General features: G+C 36.7%; 1 protein-coding gene across 1 annotated transcript in view; it reads right to left on the bottom strand.

Moving 5' to 3' along the window:
- The window catches only part of LOC308688293 (uncharacterized protein), a 73332-nt gene extending 62711 nt beyond the window's left edge, over positions 1–10621 (bottom strand). Inside the window, exons 1-2 of the mRNA XM_081361265.1 lie at positions 10480–10621; positions 10270–10347 (exon numbers count right to left, since the gene is read on the bottom strand). Of these exons, the coding sequence (XP_081217391.1) occupies positions 10270–10347; positions 10480–10555 (154 nt within the window). The 5' untranslated portion in view covers positions 10556–10621. The remainder of the gene's footprint in view (positions 1–10269; positions 10348–10479) is intronic.
- Positions 10622–20111: the final 9490 nt, after the last annotated feature.

Below are 20111 nucleotides of genomic sequence, written 5' to 3'. Positions count from 1 at the left end.
ATTATTGTAGTCCTGTTTGTGCTATATAGAGTGAATTTACACCTTTGCCATTAATATGTTTATAAGCAACTGAAAAAAACACAAATGTCAGAGCATGTCAGAACATCTCAAGGGCCCCAAAAACAGCCCAGACCCCAGAGGGTTAATAAAGTTTTTTTTTTGTGTGTGTGTGTGTGTGTGTGTGTGTGTGTGTGTGTGTGTGTGTGTGTGTGTGTGTGTGTCAGTGTTGGGATGCAAAGATGAAGTTGACGATGCTCACTCTTCGCAGTGAACGCGCCTAGAGAGAAATGCACACTTCATACAGAATACATAAGCATTATGCTAATCGTTTTTTTTTCGTTTTGAATTGTTTTGTTTAAAAGTAGACAATTCAAGCTTTCTATAAGGAATTACTAATGGAATATTTTTAAATTCGCTGATAATCGGGTGACCAGATCGCAAACCAGAATTCAAAGCCGACAAAGCTTAAGCTTATGGGCTCACGTACAACTCTCTCATTCATCATGAATTCAAACTTTTCCATGGCTGCGATATAACATTTATTGCTAACCTATTATTTCTTTTGTAAACAAAGCTTTGTGTGTCATAATATTAATGTAAAGCAGCATTCATATACAAAATATTTTTTAGGCGAACCACTGCCGGTACTACTCATCAGCGGTTGTCAAGTTTACCAGCACAGCCCTACATGGGACCGTATTACACACTTACTTTCTGTCACGTGCACGCGATCTTAAGTGCCCAAGAACACAAGTGTGGGTATTTGGACAAGGCAAGAGAGATGGTGAGTAAGTAAGTGCATAATGATAAACATCTGTGTCTTGTTGCAGTAATTGGCATGGAGAGACCGGATAAAAGCCACTGGGAAACTGGGAGATTCTGAGAGAGAGTGGACTGAGGACTTGTGCGCTGTGTCTGTTCCAGAGCAGACTTTATGCTACTTTGATCTACTGAGAAATGTCTGTAAGCTCAGAGAACACGTGTTTGTTTTTGGTTTATTTTAAACTTATAATAGCACTAGCCTCAGCCTAATCTTGGACCTACAGACACTAGCTCAACATAAACCCCTTGTATCTTGATTATAGCTGTGCATGCACATGTACAAGTGTGTGGGTTACCTAATGTAGCATCAGTGAACTCATCTTCCTTTTCTTAAATTGAGCACCATCTGTTTTGAGATTGAACAGAGAACTAAAAGAGAAATACGCTGAGAAATCAATGAAATACTTTTATCTTTTATTTATGCAAGAAAATGACAGCAACCATCATTTTTGCACTGCTTGAGTACGGAACTGTCTAAAGCCTTTCCCCGTCCCCTTTGATTGACAGCAGCTTTCATTAAATAGTCAGCCTGTATTATACAGTTATCTGTTGTTAAAAGATTAAAGTTTTAAGGTGTTTTTCACCAACATACAAAACACTGCTAGAGAAAACATTGTGCTATTGGACTTTTGATTTCAAACCATATAGTTACTGAGACACAGCCCTGTGACAACTAGCCCCAACCAATCTCCCACACTTAAGATAAAATCATGCTCTTACCCGTTTCACCAACACCCGTGACCAGCGACAGCACTACAAATGATCAGGATGAAACCAGTATAGGTATTTTTACCCTCTGAATGACACGTGATTAACACCTCATACTTTCACATGAGCTTATGACACCTCACCTAGTGCAGATCGAGCAGAGGAAGAGTTTATCAGACAACATTAGACTAAGGCATAAACATTAAACTGAGAGCAACTTTACATCAGTCCATAAAGATGCTCATGTAACAATGTTTTCAAACTTGGGAATATCTATATTTAATCTGTTGCATATAGATAGTAATGACAAGTAACTTGTTCTTAAGAAACAGAGAAAATAATTGCATGAATAACTTTACTTTAATTTGCATATGCAGACCTTCCATATGCAGGAAGGTATTGCAGTAGCAGTGACGTCAAAACACACATTTCATCGCTAGCATCACCAGCTGTGCATTTGATAAACCTCCAATTTACTGATTCATTAATACCAATCTGGAAGTTAAATAAACAAAGAACTTAAAACAGAAACAGAATTGATTCATCTGAATGTTTTTATCATGAGAACTTCAAAGCATTATTTTTTTCAGCAGCCTTGTTCTTCTTGAATGCATCACGTCTCTAAAAATATCGTTTCCTCTTTAGTAAGTGAGACTTCAGCATCACAGTGTTGATCACGTGACCTTCATAAGCGATGGAGAGACACTGAGAGACATCACACCCAAGAGGAAGAGGAAATCAGTCCTGTCAGAGTAAAGCTTGAGGCCATCATGAGATGTGTCTTGTGTGACACCTTGGCAATGAGACCTTTTTGTAGGCCATCCGTTAGGACTGAACCAGCTGTTATTAATTTCCACTGACGGGGCTGGATTGCTTTTTAATTACTAGTTTTAAGCTGTTGTCTTGGCTTTCCATGCCTTTTTGTGCCTCCCTTTCTTCATGTGTTCAATACTTTTTCCCTGTGTCATTTCACATTATTACACATAACTTAATTTCTGAGCTTATTTGTTTTGGTTTCTTTGTATGTACTGATTCCTTGGGTTGTTATCAACATCTGGTGAAAATTTCATGTCAATAGCACCTTTGGAAATATATTTACTAAGAAAAATGGTGATGTGTTCAATATTTATTTCCCCCGCTGTATGAACAAAATTCCATTCCACTGGCTCATAAAAAAAAAAAAAAAAAAAACAATGCTACAACATGCATTCAAATATAACACTAAAAAGAGTTTGACAGCAGCATAAAATGATGTTGCACATGATAATTGGTGGCATGTAAATCCAATCGTTTGCTCTTGTTAAGTGGTGGCATACAGATGGTGGTCAACCAGAATGAGACTTTTACCGCCGCCGTTCCCGCGGCGGCAAATTTGGGATGTGTATTTGCTGCCTTTTACCGCTGAGTGGCGCTGTAATCACAGACTTTGAAAAGTGTCAGTTTATTCTCTTTATGACGTAATCTGCCGCGGCAGTAATTTGAGCTGAGGTCACAGATAAATTCAAGATAAATATTGTGGTTAAACGAATTCAAATTCATTAAATTTAAACAAAGTAGACACACGTTAACATTGTGTGCCCAGTTTTTCTATAATTTAGAAAGGCTATGTCAATAGGTTACTTGTCATTTTCTTCGTGTTATTTTAATGTGTTTGTAGATTTATTAACTGAAACATAACAGTGAAATAACTTAAAATAATTTACCGTGAAATTAAAACATTTTCAGGACTTGCAGCTCCTAACCGATGTAGTCGGTTTAAGCATTCTTTGTTATATTCAGAACTAAATAGCCTTACATGTTATAAACTTTTAAAACAGAGAAAATAGTAGACGTTGGCGATTCAGAAGGTAGCTCTGTGGTCAAAGCATTATCAAAAGCCTCTCGGAGCTTCAAACGATCTGAGATCGAATCTCAGTGTAGCCGACAGTGTTTATGTTTTTCCGTTCTTGATGCTTAAATATGCATCTGTTTATTAAAGTCAATCATCTTGTTTAATTATCAATTGTACATTACAACATAAATTTGCTACATTCCAGTTGAGCCGCTGCAAAGACGACACATCTGATGAAGGAAGACTGTCAGCCGATTGCACCAGAAAATGAAGATGATTCGTCTTTAATCTGCTAAATAATTTTTTTGTGTGTGTGTGAATCATTCACGAGATTGAGATGACTGACAGTGATACCCGGCCATAGCAACGGAAGACATTTTTTCAAAACAGATCGAACAAATCAGAAAAATACTTTCAATACAGTATTGCTTTCAATTAAAAAATAAACAATGAAAATGTAAAAGAAAAATAAAATTAATTAAGTTTGAAAACCCATCGCACATTTTAAGATATGAATAAAGTGTCGGGACAGTTTATTTATTTAAACAGGGTTGCATCGATAGAGTTTATTCCCTTTGTGATGCAAAATAAGAAACACAGAATCTTAGGCCTATTCTTGCAACATTTTAAATTTCTATTGTCAAAGAAATTGCAGCTAAATTAAAAAATTAAAACGGTACAAAACGGAAAAAGTTCAAAGCAACATAAATTAAGAACAGGCGTTTTTCTTTGCCTCTCTCGCGATGGATATTTTTTTAGTAAGTTTGGTCTCCCTCACTGCGCGCGACGGGTCTTTCTCGAAATTAAGCATTTCAGCGTAAAAAAACACCATACAGCTGATAATACTGTATATGTCGCTGTGTGTCATCCACACAAATCACGAAAGAAAAAACTGTAACAAATAGCTTTTGTTCCTTCAAAGATACAACATGCCTTGCTGAATTCACCTCACAATAAAACGAGGTGGGTCGCCAATAAAAGAGCTCTGTATCTGCTAAATTTAAATTGTTTGTGGAAAACCTATACAATCAATAAAACTACAATATATAATTTAATAAGATATAGGGCCTACTGTACATAGGCTATGGACTTTTGGAGATTTTGAGATTAATCCTTAAAAGAATTTTGCCTTTGCCTCATCAGGCTGGCCCCGACACTCTCCATATGAAAGACGGAACATTAACACCTCTGTCCTGCACCCCCACGATAAAGCAAAGTATTGCCTTCTCCAAACCTCCCACAGGCTAGCTGAGTTTGCAAAACAAAACAAAGAGTTTGCCACTCGTCGTGCCAAACAAATTATAAACTTCAATATTTAATTCAAAACAATCTCAAAACGCTTTGAGACATTTTGAAAAGCCGTGGATGCATTACTGCCACTGGAACCATGAACGCAACAGAATACTGGTTCTGATTTTATTGTTTGTCGTTTAAACGTCATATATATGAATTATTATAGGCTACAGAAGTAAAGTCATTGTATAATATTTGTTCCTTAGTGTAAAATGGAAATGCATGGCGATTTTATTTTGTAAATAGGAAAAAAAAAAATGTTTTAGAAGACAAATCTCTCTGCATCAACAATAGACTATAAAATGCATTAATGGGCTAATATAAAAACACCAGTAGTCCAAGTTAGTTCGGGATTCGAACCCGTGTCATCTAAATGATCGTAACGTACGTTCAACCACTCGGCCACTATTCACTCGTTGCGATACGGCCTAACGTTCCAGTGTGTGTTCGCTCGCACGAGCGAGAAACGCTCTTCATTCAAATGAACGCGCCGCCGCATTTGTTGAACACTAATTCAACATGCCAGAATAAAACCTGGCTTTAGAACAATGCATAGCGCCACTCGTCGTGGTGTGCCAAAAATTACAATAATTTAGTTTAATTTATTTCAGTGTTAATGTTTGAGTTAAAAAATCCTCTACAAATTAAATTAACCCAAAGTCGGCTATAAGAGTCCTTTAGGCTACGTAAAAAGCAAAGGGCTTACAGTCTTAACATTTAGGCTACTTTGCTTAAATTCGATACATTTATTTTCAGTAGGGCCTAATACATTTGTAGGGATGTAATTTCAGTATGCTTTACCAACGCTATGTATTCAATTAAAGTTCCAAGAGGTCTGGTCTCTATATTTCCCTCCCAGCTGACACTTATATGCAAGTGCACAGCAAAAATCACAACTTGTGCTTGCTGCGAACGCAAGTTATTTAAGGTGTCTCAACTGTACACAGTCTACCCTACAGTGTGAATTCGTTACAAGGTTTCATTTAATTACATTAACGTGCAGCAATTTGTACAAATAGAGTCTATAGGCCTACTGTTGTAGACATTAAATAATCTCATTTAGTATCATATTTGTTAAAATATTATAATGTTTTTTTTTCAATCTATGTTGAATATGAAAAGTGAACAGCATGAGTAAAATAAGATGCATTATATCGAGAGATGGATATGGAGTGGGTCAGACATGATTTTGACCACTTCATTAAGTTTTGTTTAGTAGAAACCTTTTTTTAAAGTGAATTTCGTTTTCTATAAATTGTATCTTAATTTTAATCATTTTTTCATCACCCAATTGTCTGGATTCAATAAGAGAAGCAAACAGACACTAATCATGGAGGCGCCCGCGCGGTCACTTGCATTGCACGTCAGCTGGAGCGCATCTCATCCTCCTAACTTAACGAAACTCAGCGTATGCCTCACACAGACATGATAAATACATCAAATACACAAAGCTTGAAATGTCTTCAAACGAAATAATTCAAAACGAAAAAGAAAAAGGCTACTCTCTGATTATGTCTTTGTGCATTTCTCTCTAGGTGCGTTCACTACAAATATGGCGATCGTCAACTTCATCTTTGCAGTCGACACTGTCAGAAAACACTAGTTCATTGATAAAAATCATATGAAGACAAGGCATATATTAAGTTATTTTAGCTGTTATGAGAAAAATAAATCTAACAAAACCTAAAATCTAAATCTAATAAATAAAAATAAAAAATATTAACGCCAATTCAACATGCCAGAATAAAACCTGATTTTTAGCAATGCGTAACGCCACTCGGCCTGGTGTGCCAAAACACTACATTTTAAACCTCAATGTTTAATTCAAAACAATCTCAAAACGAGTTGTGATTTTTTTTTAAAGCCTAGCCTATATACATTAAGGGCATTGAAACCAGGATCTTAACTAAAACGTGTTCCGCGTAATCTCTCAAAAATTATGCCACACTACTCCATGTAATTTTTTTTTTTTTAAGGACTGCTTTTGAAATCACTATAAATTGTATCGCTCACGAGAGCTCTTCGTTTATCTAATTCCTCAATAGAATAGTAAAAATATTCAGCGTCATTGCTCCTAACATCGTCTCTATTTTTAACTTTTGATTCTATTTTTTCAGCTGTAAAATTGATTCTATCTTTGGTTCTATTCTGTTGTAGCCTAATAGGCCTATTTATATAAATGAAAAATATGCCTATTATTTAACCCACTTACATTTTAAAATACGGCAATTGCTGCTGTTTTGCACAATGTCCCTTTGCGCCACCTGGCGGTCATTTCGGGAACGACTTTGAAATGCGGCTGGTTTATTTTCGCCGCGGTAATTTCAAGAAGTCCTGGCTGCAGCCTGAAGCACGATGACGTAGTTGGATCATGATCCAATACGTACTGAATGGGGAGGTTCGGATCATTTTGCTGACTCTCTTGTTCGATCTCGTTCATCAAAATGAATGAATCTTTTTTTGAGTCATTTCGTTCATTTAAGGGGCTTTAAATGTTATAGCCTACTTTTAACTGGCAAATTCCCCGAACACATCCACCTACGCAATCTTGATCATATTCTGAATTAAGAAATCATTATAATGCAGTCAAAAATAATTTACAGGGAACATAATAATTACTAAGAGTCTTTTGTTCATTTGTCACGTTCATGAACATAATTCGCATGCGCTGGTCTTAAGTGAGATGATGTTCTAACCTGTTTAGTAGCCTACTGATAAATAGTAATAAGTAGCCAAATTATTGATGAATAAGTAATTATTTAGATAAATGTGATGCTTTCCTAGTTTCTCTCTACATACATGCAAAATAGTTAATTTTACAACATTTTAAATTTAATGCGTGTATACAGAACATTTTAAAATAAAGCCATTTTATTTTATTCAGGTCATATTTTCTGTTGAATGAAAGCAAAAATGAGTCAAGTAATTGTCTCTGTAATTTTAAGAGGTAGGCCTACAATAGCCTACGGTCTGTAAACAACTTAAAATACCAGTAGGCTACACATTCGCAAACGCAAAACATAATAGCATCAAGAAACTAAATCTTGTCAGAAAAAAAAGTGCTTAATGATATTTTGCCTGGTAAGTTCCTTCTTTAATGGCTATATTTTTCCACAGTGCTCTGTAAGGTCCCTTAAAATACGAAATCGTCCCGTACAAGTAAGATGATGTGTCCCGTATCAAATCAATAATGGACAGGATTTGTCCCGTATTTTTCATTAGGCCCACACATAGTTGAATAAAAACATAAGGATTTTACAGTATGGATAATAATACTAATAGCAAATATAAAAATATCAATTTCACAATAGGTAACGTTAGCAGAGGCTCATTGCATGATTGCATTTTAGCGTCTTTGTTTCTATAGCAACGGAGTTTTATACATACATCATGCCATGCCTACATAAAAAATAAAAATAAAAAAACCTGAATTTAAGTTTAATATACAAACTGATCACATCAGTCAGATCACGCAGTTGTCACTCAAGTGATCATTTATATTTAACTTAAATTCATTTTTATTTTATTATTATTATTTGTAGGCTACAGACCAAAACGCACCACCGCGCATGCGCGTCCAGTACGTATTGGATCATGATCCAACTACGTCATCGTGCTACAGGCTGCAGCGAGGGGTGTCTCGGTAATTTCGCCGCGGCGGCTGGCGCGGCGGTAATAGGCATTCTGGTTGACCACCATCTGTATACTGGGTTATTACAATTATAGTATTTATTTATAATGTGGAATAACTATTTATACGCCACCAAAGCTGTTGCATTATCTGGCTGTTCTGCCCCGAATGCTGAGAAACCTCTTGCCAGAGGGCAGCAGAAAAACACTCCATGATAAGGATGGGTGAGGTGTTATGTAATGTTTTTGGCCGGGTCAGACAGCGTTTGAGTGCAGTGAAGAGCCGATGATCTTTTCTGCTGTCCTCGCCACTCTCCGTACAGACTTCCAGGCTGAGGGTTGCAGTCCCCAAACCAGACAGAGATGCAGCTGGTCAGTGTGTTCTCCATAGTGCCTTTGTAGAAAGTGCTGAGGATGGGAGGGACGGCACAAAAAGTATAGATGCTGCTGAGCTCTCTTTAAAAGAGAGGCAGTGTTGAGGCTCCATGTCAAACTCTCTGTGATCTGCACCCCCAGGAACTTGGTGCTACTGACTACTTCCACCGCAGTGTCGTTGATGAGGAGTGGTGTGTGGCTGTGTTGCTTTCTCCTGAAGTCAACAATGATCTCCTTCATTTTGTCGACATTCAGGAGCAGGTTGTTTCTGTTGCACCAGTCCACAAGCTGTCTCACCTCCTCCCTGTAGGCCTGTTCATAACCAGAAATATGGGGGGAATAAAGTCCACAAACAGCATTCGCACGTGAGTGTTGTCCTCTAGATGGGCCTGGCTACAAAAGAGTAGAGAGGAAATGAGCTCTTGTGGAGCGATTGGGGCGGTAAGCAAACTGGAAACACTCTCAGAAATAAAGGTACAAAAGCTGTCAATGGGACGGTACCCTTCAAAAAGGTTCAAATATGTACCATTTAGTTACTAATATTTACACTTTTGGTAATAAGACTTAAGACTATTTAAATACGAATCCTGCATGTTCTGCGTGTCTCTGTGTGAATGAGTGATGCAGACCCTCGGTTTCATTTCATTTACCTCACACACAAACACACACACACTGAAGCACGCATGATGCTTGCAGTGTTTTTCAGCCTCTCTCACTATATGAGAACATGAATGCATGAACTTCAATTCCAGAGCCGCTCTGAGAGTCACTGAAGCTCATCACCTTTTTACAGCATTTTACAGTTCCATTTAAGAAAAACTATCATTATATCATTAACACACGGAAACTCGCACAACCCATCAAAATAAATGTTCGGTTTAACTTGATAATATATTACTGTTGTACAGTAGAATTTAGATATCTCAATGTAATAATAATACTAACACTAATAATAATAATTATCAAAAAGGAATAATCACACTTTTTTTCTATGCTGTAATTTTTACAGTTTAAGTATAACAGTATAACAGTATAAAGTTGAGCCGCATGTTGCTTGACAAACAAGTTGAATTTCATATTAAAGATCAATTAAATGTATGTTTTATGTCTTCATTTGATTACTAGAAAATTCCTAAAACAGAATTTGAGGAAAACAAAACATTTCATAGAAATATATATATATATATATTTTTTTTTATAACTAAAATTGTTGTTTTTATTAATATTCAAGAATCACAGATGAGGGCAGACTCTATCATTATATCATTATGGTCGCTGTGACCAAGGCAGCTTTGGCATAATGTCAATAACACTTCTACAAACGAATTAAGTTTATTTACAGTTATTGAGGTCTAAATTACAGAAAAAAGGTATTGTTGGATACCGGCACTGAATCTCAGGTACCGTACTGGACCCAACCACTGTGGCATGAGTGATTCTTTTCCCCAAACCAGTTAAGCGCAAACCACGCCCCTTAACCGAAAACTTGTGTGTGTGTTTGTGTTCGTGTGTGTTCGTGTGTGTGTGTGTGTGTGTGTGTGTGTGTGTGTGTGTGTGTGTGTGTGTGTGTGTGTGTGTGTGTGTGTGTGTGTCTGTGTGTGTGTGTGTACCTGTGCTGGTGTGTTCAGTGCTGCTATACGGACTAATGCTGGATGTTGAGATCTGGACACGTGTCGTTGTCTCTGGAGCTGAGAAATGAAGAAGAGCCGTCAATCCATTCAAATTAAACAAATATATTAATAACACAATCATTAACCACAGCATGAAGCATAAACATGAGTGATGAAGCAGATTGTTGTTCAATAATGAATATCAGGCACCTCTGATCACATTTAGCTGGATGTGTGTGTAGTGTGTATATCCAGCTCTACATCCGTACGGTCCAGTATCTTCCATCTTCAGGTTACTGATGGTCACTGTAAATGATCTGGTCTGAGGATTATCCTTCAGCGAGAATCTGCCACTGATATATACAGTCTTTTTCCCATCAGTTTGTAGTATAAGGTCCCTCTTTTTAGAAAGTCCTCTGTAGAAGTATTTGAAATATTCTTTATATCTTTCTGGATAAGGGCAGGTAATGATCACTCGTCGTCCCTCTGTTCCTCTCACTGTAATGCCCTCAGACAGTGAACTGCTCACTGCACACACACACACACACACACACACACACACACACACACACACACACAGCTTTACTCATGTACACTGATAACATACACCATAATGTTAGATAATAAACACTTTTAGTAGAGATCTTCAGCTCTTACCCGTCAGCAGAAACACACAAACTATCAGTGGAAACTTCATTTCTTCATCAGTTCAGTTCAGAAAATCAGTCTGAAACTCTCAGTAGTTCCTCACACGACTCTCTGAAACTCAAACAGCAATAATACTGCTCTCATCTATATGTGGAGAGTAAAATAATACGCTTGTTTCTCGTCTCACGTGTTGAGAGTCAAACTCATACTGTTCACTGACTGTGTGTCTGTGTTTCCATGTGGCGTTAGATGTGAAAACGCATCACAGTTTTGACCAGGAAATCAATTCTGAATTCACGAATCACAACCTGTTTCCTGTCCTCTCTGTTTCTGTTCTGTCTTTAATATGTTTGAGTGCTTTCTGTTTTTTTTTTTTTATACATTGTTTTTAAATTAAATTTGTAAGCAATAATCAGATTTTAATAATGAGTAACAAAGAAACATTAAACATGTCCTTAACCAAATATCTGTGAGTAAAATAATGTAGCCAGGAGAGCAAATGAAGAGAAGAAGTGAGAGAGAGAGAGAGAGAGAGAGAGAGAGAGAGAGAGAGAGAGAGAGAGAGAGAGAGAGAGAGAGAGAGAGAGAGAGACAAGAGTAGAGCAATTCATGAGCTTTGCCAACACTTATACCAAAGTTCAGATCAGATCAGGAAGAGTATTTTAATCATGTCAAGAATATATTTTCTAAGAATCAGCTCTGGCCTCTTGGTTTCATATTCTGCAAGCGTAGCTCAACATTGTGGTTTTAACACTATAGAAGCAGCGAGAGCCAAATAAGTATTTTCATAATGTCTGGACTTTCTGCTAAACTCATGCGACAGCTAATATTACACCAGATACCAGACTTTGCAGGGGAACATGTCTCACTTTATAGAGAAGTGACAGCAGAATGTAGACATGTACTCTGTCAAAGCGGAGGTCTGGTTTGAATAGGATATATGAGTATATTATATCAAAATATACAATAGACAAAAAAAAAAATCATAAATTAATTAATACAAGAATAATATATTTGAAAGGATTAATCCTGCAAAATAACAATAAAAGAATAATCATAATAGACACAAGCATACTTTTTTTTTCTTATAAACCAATTTCAGAACATGTTAATTAGGCTACATGTTAAATGCTTATGAAAAAAAAAAAAAAGTAAAACATTTTAAAGAAACAATCATTGCCAAACCCTGTTTCTCCATCATATAAGTTCTGAGAAGAGTTGTATTGTGGAAATCTAGTGTGTTTAGCTGAAGCCTCAAAGCTCTTCCTGTGGCTGTAGTTTCACTTCCTGTTTGCCCAGTAATGCCACAATCTTCACATGTAAACTGAAGCTAAAGGCCTCCTAGTATTATAATGATATAATGATAAAGTAATTCATTAGTTAAAGCTTCTCAATAGCAGTTGTTTTTAACATCCTCCAAGAATCTGTGGCATTTATATGTTGTTTTCAATGATTTATCAGAATATGCAGCTTCTTTTGATGGTCATGAATGGAGAAGAACGCTCTTTGGCTGCAGATTATTGTAGTTACAACATCAGCCAGCAGGAGTGAACAGATGAAACTAACCAGACAAATCCATAAACACATTAATAACTATAGACATACAAAATAATAATAATGAAACAAAATGTATGCTTACTTGCAATTCAGAATAACATGGTGAAATGTGTCCATTACACTAAAGAATATAAACATCACATGAAGATTCAGCTTTAAACATTGAATAGATTTAGCTTATTTCTACACAGCAAAATCCCCAGAGTAAAATTAACTCTGTTCAGAGAACATTTGGTCCCTCTCTACAGAGAGTTAAAATAACTCTGAATCAGAGTTAAAGTTAATGAGATACTTAAGTGATTAATTAAGTGATGATTGGGCATTAATGATGAACACCTGCTGTCAACAAGTTCTCAGCAGAGGAGGATTCAACAACTCCATAAACAGCATTACCAGCTTCACTTATTACTAACCAGGGGTGCGTTTCCTGAAAGCATTGTTGGCCAACTATGGTCGCAAGTTCATCGCAATGTCCATTGAACTCTATTGGTAACGACGGAACTTGCGACCATAGTTGGCCAACGATGCTTTCGGGAAACGCACCCCAGACTGACTTTATTTCTGTCAGACGTCTACAGAAGTTCTTATTGAGAATTAACAGAGGTTTAGATGTTGATGATTTATTGAAAATGTATGATTACCATTATAGTGATGAGTGTTTCCTTCAGTTGGGCAGTTTGACTCTTCTTGCAAGTTTGTGGTTTTTGTAACAGCTTTTACCAAAACATGTAATTTGTTACAAAGAAAGCCAAAAAAAGATGATTGTGTGATATAGTGTTTAACAGCAGATAGTAAAAAAATGCACTTATATCATCACTGTCCAAAAGTGGTCATTTGATGTTAATAGATTATATTCACTAACAATACTCTCTTGCCACAGATTGGACATTTTGAATTTTTAAAATACATAATGGGGGAATTTTTTTTTTTTTTAAATAAAGACATCAATAATCAGCTTATGAATCTCAACAATGGTGACATGCTTCATGCTGCAATGCATGCTGGGAGCCACAATAGTATAAAACTCATGGCTCCCAGGATGCATTGCGGCATGAAACATGTCACCATTGTTGAGATTCATAAGCTGATTCTTGATGTCTGTGTCTTAGAAAAAAAAAAAAAACTGTTATGTATTTAAAAAATTCAAAATGTCCAATTTGTGACAAGAGAGTATTGTTAGTGAATATAATCTATTAACATCAAATGATCACTTTTGGACAGTGATGATATAAGCGCATCATTCTACTTTTTGTTGTTGAAACTAGATCACCTGAACATCTTCGCTTCTGGCATTCTTGGTACAAGCTGTTACAATAACCACAAACACTCAAAAAAATAAGCTAGAGTCAAACTGCCCAACTAAAGGAAACACTCATCACGATAATGGTGATCATACATTTTCAATAAATCGTCAACATCTAAACCTCAATTCTCAATACGAACTTCTGTAAACGTATGACAGAAATAAAGTCAGTCTGGTTAGTAATAAGTGAAGCTGGTAATGATGTTTATGGAGTTGTTTAATCCTCCTCTGCTGAGAACTTGTTAACAGCAGGTGTTCATCATTAATGCCCAATCATCACTTAATTAATCACTTAAGTATCTCATTAACTTTTACTCTGTTTCAGAGTTATTTTAACTCTCTGTAGAGAGGGACCAAATGTTCTCTGAACAGAGTTAATTTTACTCTGGGGATTTTGCTGTGTATGATCCATATTTCTGTATGTCAGCTGTAAACATATCAGGATCAAATATAACACTGCTACAGGACTGATAATTACATTTAACAAGACCATAATCAAGTCATAATGAATCTGGTCTTTCTGAATTATGAATAGAAAAGACAAAAGGAGATTGGTGAGGACCCAATTTCAGTACAAATATGAAAATTATGAGAAGGATGAAGATTTCTCGTGGTTCTTAATATGTTTATGAACGTTTATTATATAATAGGCTTATTAGTTAAAATGAAGTAATTTGTGTTGTGGTGTTGGTTGAGGAAACACAGCTGATGTAAACCACTGTTGTTTCTGTGTCCTTGTCCTCTGGATTACAGTGACGTCCAGTGTCTTTGATCTACAGTCACAGGAAACTTCAGTTAATTAGTTAAAGTGCCTCTATTATGCTTGTTGGAATGTTCCTCTCATGCAGTGTGTAATACACTCAAAAAAAAAAATTGTGTCTAAAAATAAGATTTATGTATTTGAATTGCATAACAAATTCCCATGCATTTGGATTACATAGTTTTAACATAAACCAATCAATAATCTGAATGTGATTCATATTTTTAAGTCATATCTAAATGAAACAGATAAGATTTATGTAATTGTATTAATAAACTGAATGTGTTTTATATTTGTCAGTCATATGTAAATGAAACGGGTAAGATTTATGTAATAGTACACAGAAAAACGCCCATGTTAAATTAACACTGCTCAGTGTTCATATGTGTGCACACTACAGAGTTAAAGCGGTGTTGAAGTTAATGAGATAATTAAGTGATGATTGAGCATTAATTATGAACACCTGCTGTTAACAAGCAGAATCACTGAAGGAAAGAGAAACACAAGAACTACAACTGACTTCAGCCACAGCCTTAGATGAAATCAACTGAAGAGAAAAGAAGACATTAAATCTGTGAAGATCTCAGCAGAGGAGGATTAAACAACTCCACAAACAGCATTACCAGCTTTACTTATTACTAACCAGACTGACTTTATTTCATTTCCGTTTGAATGAAATCAATAGTTGTATTTTAAAGTCACCATGATGGTGGTTAGCGTTTGCTTTAGTTGGGCTCTTGACCCTTGACTCTTTAATATAACATTTTCTCTGGCTGCTATAATTATGTGTTTATAAAACACATTTGTTGCAGCGAAAAAGCCAAGAGAAAATGAGATCAAGTGATATTGGCTGTTTATTGATGAAGGTGTAATCATAATATTGTGGCCTGAATCACTTATCTTTTTCAGTGTCTAATGCTTTGATTATTGGGGTCATGTGGTTTTGTTTTATTTATTATAGTAGCTGTGTGACCTGACAGCATTAGATCCAACAGTTAATCAAATAATATAAAGAATTTTAAAAACATTTAGTGCATTAAACTTTCTCTTCTACATTATTACTTAGACATCAAGAATCAGTGTATGACTCTCAACAATGGTGACAATCAATGAAATGTTTCATACTGCAATGCATGCTGGGTACCACCAATCAAAACTCACCCATATCTCCCAGCATGCATTGCGGCATTAATAAATTATGCATCAGGATTTTTTGTATCTTTTGTCACCATTGTTGAGATTCATATGCTGTTTCTTGATGTCTGTGTGAGTCTAAGTAATGCCATAGACGAAAGGTTTTTGTGCACTGACTATATAAAAAAAGTATATTATTTGATAAACAACACTGTTAGATTTCATGCTGTAAAATCAAATGGCTTCTGTTATGAATAAAACAATATTAAAAAGCATTAGACACTGAACAAGATCAGCGAATGAGGCAATTACATGATGATGACTTTGACATCATCATCATCATCATCATCAATAAACAGCCAATATTACTTGATCTCTTTTTCTCTTGGCTTTTTCGCTGCAACAAATGTGTCTTATAAACACATAATTATAGCAGCCAGAGAAAATGTTACATTAAAGAGTCAATGGTCAAGAGCCCAACTAAAGCAAACGCTAACCACCATCATGGTGACTTTAAAATACAACTATTGATTTCATTAAAACGGAAATGAAATAAAGTCAGTCTGGTTAGTAAGTGAAGCTGGTAATGCTGTTTGTGGAGTTGTTTAATCCTCCTCTGCTGAGATCTTCACAGATTTAATGTCTTCTTTTCTCTTCAGTTGATTTCATCTTATGCCGAGTTCAGACTGCATGATTTTAGCCCCGATTTTGGCTCGCCGACAGGTTTTGAGAAATCGCCGACAAATGCCCGAAATCACAGGCAAATCGGTGCTCGTTCACGCGAGTGACAATCACGCAGTGTGAATGAGCAAAGACGCGATCTGAGAGAATCACCGACGAGTCGCCGACGCTCATGAGATATTTGGCATGCTAAATATCTGGACCTGTCGGCGATTCCAAATCCTGCTGTGTGAAAGTGTTCTGACTGAAAACTACATCGGCGATGACCAACAGCCAATGAGAGAGCAAGATACAGAGCAGCGGGGAGTTCGGGGAGGAGTTATAGGCCTCAATATCAGTATTTTAATAGATATATTTACAATTATATCAAACAGAAACAAAGCACAAACATTTGCTTGACCAGCAGCAACAGCAGCACATTGCAACATTATTTATTTACCCCAAACTCTCTTTGCAGAACACACAGTCCTTGCTCCCCTTGTCTTCCCATCCATTTCCTCACGCATAATGTTTTTCTTTTTCTCATTTTCGCTGCAAATCAGTGCGCAGACAATTTGGATCGCAAGCTTCTTGCAGGCTATCATTTTTAATAACATTTTCAAACTCGCGCGAGAACTGCGGTCTTACGCACGCGGGATTTTGCGTTATTTCCTTATCACTTCTCGCGTGTGTTTGGTTGCGAAACGTAGTTTGCGGGCCAGACAGGAGTTGTCGGCGATTCTTCCTCCTGAAAGTCATGCAGTGTGAAACCTCCTGTCGCCGATGCATCGTGGAGTGTGAACACACCAGCAACTGAATGTTACCCTGGATAGTCATGCAGTGTGAAAAGAACAGTGACCCGACTACTTTGAAAATCGTGCAGTCTGAACTCGGCATAAGGCTGTGGCTGAAGTCAGTTGTAGTTCTTGTGTTTCTCTTTCCTTCAGTGATTCTGCTTGTTAAAAGCAGGTGTTCATAATTAATGCTCAATCATCAGTTAATTATCTCATTAACTTCAACACCGCTTTAACTCTGTAGTGTGCACACATATGAACACTGAGAAGTGTTAATTTAACATGGGCGTTTTTCTGTGTACTATTACATAAATCTTACCTGTTTCATTTACATACGACTGACAAATATAAATCACATTCAGTTTATTAATACAATTACATAAATCTTATCTGTTTCATTTATGTATGACTTAAACATATGAATCACATTCAGGAGTATTGATTGGTTTATGTTAAAACTATGTAATCCAAATGCATGGGAATTTGTTATGCAATTCAAATACATAAATCTTATTTTTAGACACAAATTTTTTTTTTGAGTGTAGAGCTGTCGGTGAATGTAAACGGTCTGCAAAGATCTGAAGTCGAAAGTGCACGATAAATAAGTTACTGTCTCCCAAAAGAAAGAATCGACTCTGAAGCACCTAAACGAGTCGTCAGTTACTCCAGTCTCACTTCTGTGACATGCATACGTAACGCAGTAACACATTTGCATAATGCCTGCCTATGGTTTTCATTGGCTGCACCACATTCAAAATGTGGAAATAAACATATTCCTTTGTGTCTGAAGAAAAGTCTTGAGAAAATAAAACAACTGATTCCCTCCACACTGACCTCTGATTGACAACATGAGAAAATGAACCAATATTCCACTTTAATACATCTTTATTTCATCACTGAGGCGACAGAAACAAACTAGATCAAGGTAAAGTGATGCAGTGGAACGTTAACCTGCTGAAGACTTCATAATGACTGATGTGACAGACTAAGTGCATGTATGAAAGACACACTGACCTTTCCATTCTTTTAGGTATGTAATTGTATTTTAGAAAAAAAAGCTTTTGTTGTAAATCTATTTCATGAGTACTTCAAAGCAAAGGGAGATATTTTCTTTTAAAGAAATTGCTTTTTAAGGACTACAACAAACGGCTGGTTGGGACTACACGACATTCCACCAGGGTTAGTGACATCACCAACTCTAGAATTTACATAACCCCTGCTGGTAGATGTCATATTAACCCATTAACCCCTGCTGGTAGATGTCATGTTAACCCATTAGCCCCTGCTGGTAGATGTCATATTAACCCATTAGCCCCTGCTGGTAGATGTCATATTAACCCCATTAAGCCCTGCTGGTAGATGTCATATTAACCCATTAACCCCAGCTGGTAGATGTCATATTAACCCATTAGCCCCTGCTGGTAGATGTCATATTAACCCCATTAACCCCTGCTGGTAGATGTCATATTAACCCATTAGCCCCTGCTGGTAGATGTCATATTAACCCATTAACCCCTGCTGGTAGATGTCATATTAACCCATTAGCCCCTGCTGGTAGATGTCATATTAACTCATTAACCCCTGCTGGTAGATTTCATATTAACCCATTAGCCCCTGCTGGTAGATGTCATATTAACCCCATTAAACCCTGTTGGTAGATGTCATATTAACCCATTAGCCCCTGCTGGTAGATGTCATATTAACCCATTAGCCCCTGCTGGTAGATGTCATATTAACTCATTAACCCCTGCTGGTAGATGTCATATTAACCCATTAGCCCCTGCTGGTAGATGTCATATTAACCCATTAGCCCCTGCTGGTAGATGTCATATTAACCCATTAGCCCCAGCTGGTAGATGTCATATTAACCCCATTAACCCCTGCTGGTAGATGTCATATTAACCCTCTGAGGTCGGCAAACGCGCGGGCGCGTTTTGCTGGATTTTCTCCACATTGTAGCACTATAAACTTAAATTACTCCGTCATTTATGGTCATACAGAAAAAAAGAAATATAGAAAAAGAATCTGTGATATTTCTACTTTTGTATGTGTCCACTTACAATCAAATCAAAACATTGTGCTTTTGTAAAATAAAGAAAATAAACAGGGTGTGCGTTCTGCCTCTCCGTCACGGTGAACTTTTTTTTCTTGAGCACGTCTATAAACTGAAACAAAACTCAGCGAATACTTGTCACACATTTATGAGCCATATACCTTTATAAACATTTAAGTGTGTACTTTTAAATGATCGGATTCAAAACGAAAACAAATATTCTCTGTTTAAGTAATTTGTATAAAACCAACAAGATGTCCAGCTTCTCAAACGCATCCTCATTACAGTTAATTTGGCCATGCCCACTCGCGCAAAAGATATTCACATGCAAATCTCCACATGGAACGTGAACGCGCTCATTACCTCAACAACAAAACACCAAAACACTTCACTTCACTTTTCGTCGAGTTTGAAAGACGCGCCTGAGCTTACATTGGATTTAGGCTACCTCAGAAGAAGAAGAACGCGATTTGAAGACAAGAAAGATGTAAGGTAAGAAATTCTTACATGTTTGTTATTGTTGCATAAATGTCACATTGCAGTTGAACTGTTGCTAGATATATGGGGAATATTATAATATTTAGACCCGTGTTTACTGTTAGGCCTACTGTGTTTGTGGATATCTGGTCAAACGTAGATATGTATATGGTAACCATAATGTTTTATATTTGAGCGCGATTGCATTTGAATGTATCAGATTTCGCAGCGCGATCGCGTTTGAATGTATCAGATTTCGCAGCGCGATCGCGTTTGAATGTATCAGATTTCGCAGCGCGATCGCGTTTGAATGTATCAGATTTCGCAGCGCGATCGCGTTTGAATGTATCATTTGAAAATTTGAAAAGCAAAACACACCAAACGGCTTCATGTTTTTACTATTATCTCATTTCATATCATCATAACGAATGGAAACATTTGAAGTAACATGATAAT

Source organism: Scardinius erythrophthalmus (genome assembly GCF_964197995.2).
Source record: "Scardinius erythrophthalmus genome assembly, chromosome: 3".
Classification (NCBI taxonomy): Eukaryota; Metazoa; Chordata; class Actinopteri; order Cypriniformes; family Leuciscidae; genus Scardinius; species Scardinius erythrophthalmus.
This window is presented reverse-complemented; position numbering and strand designations above follow the sequence as displayed.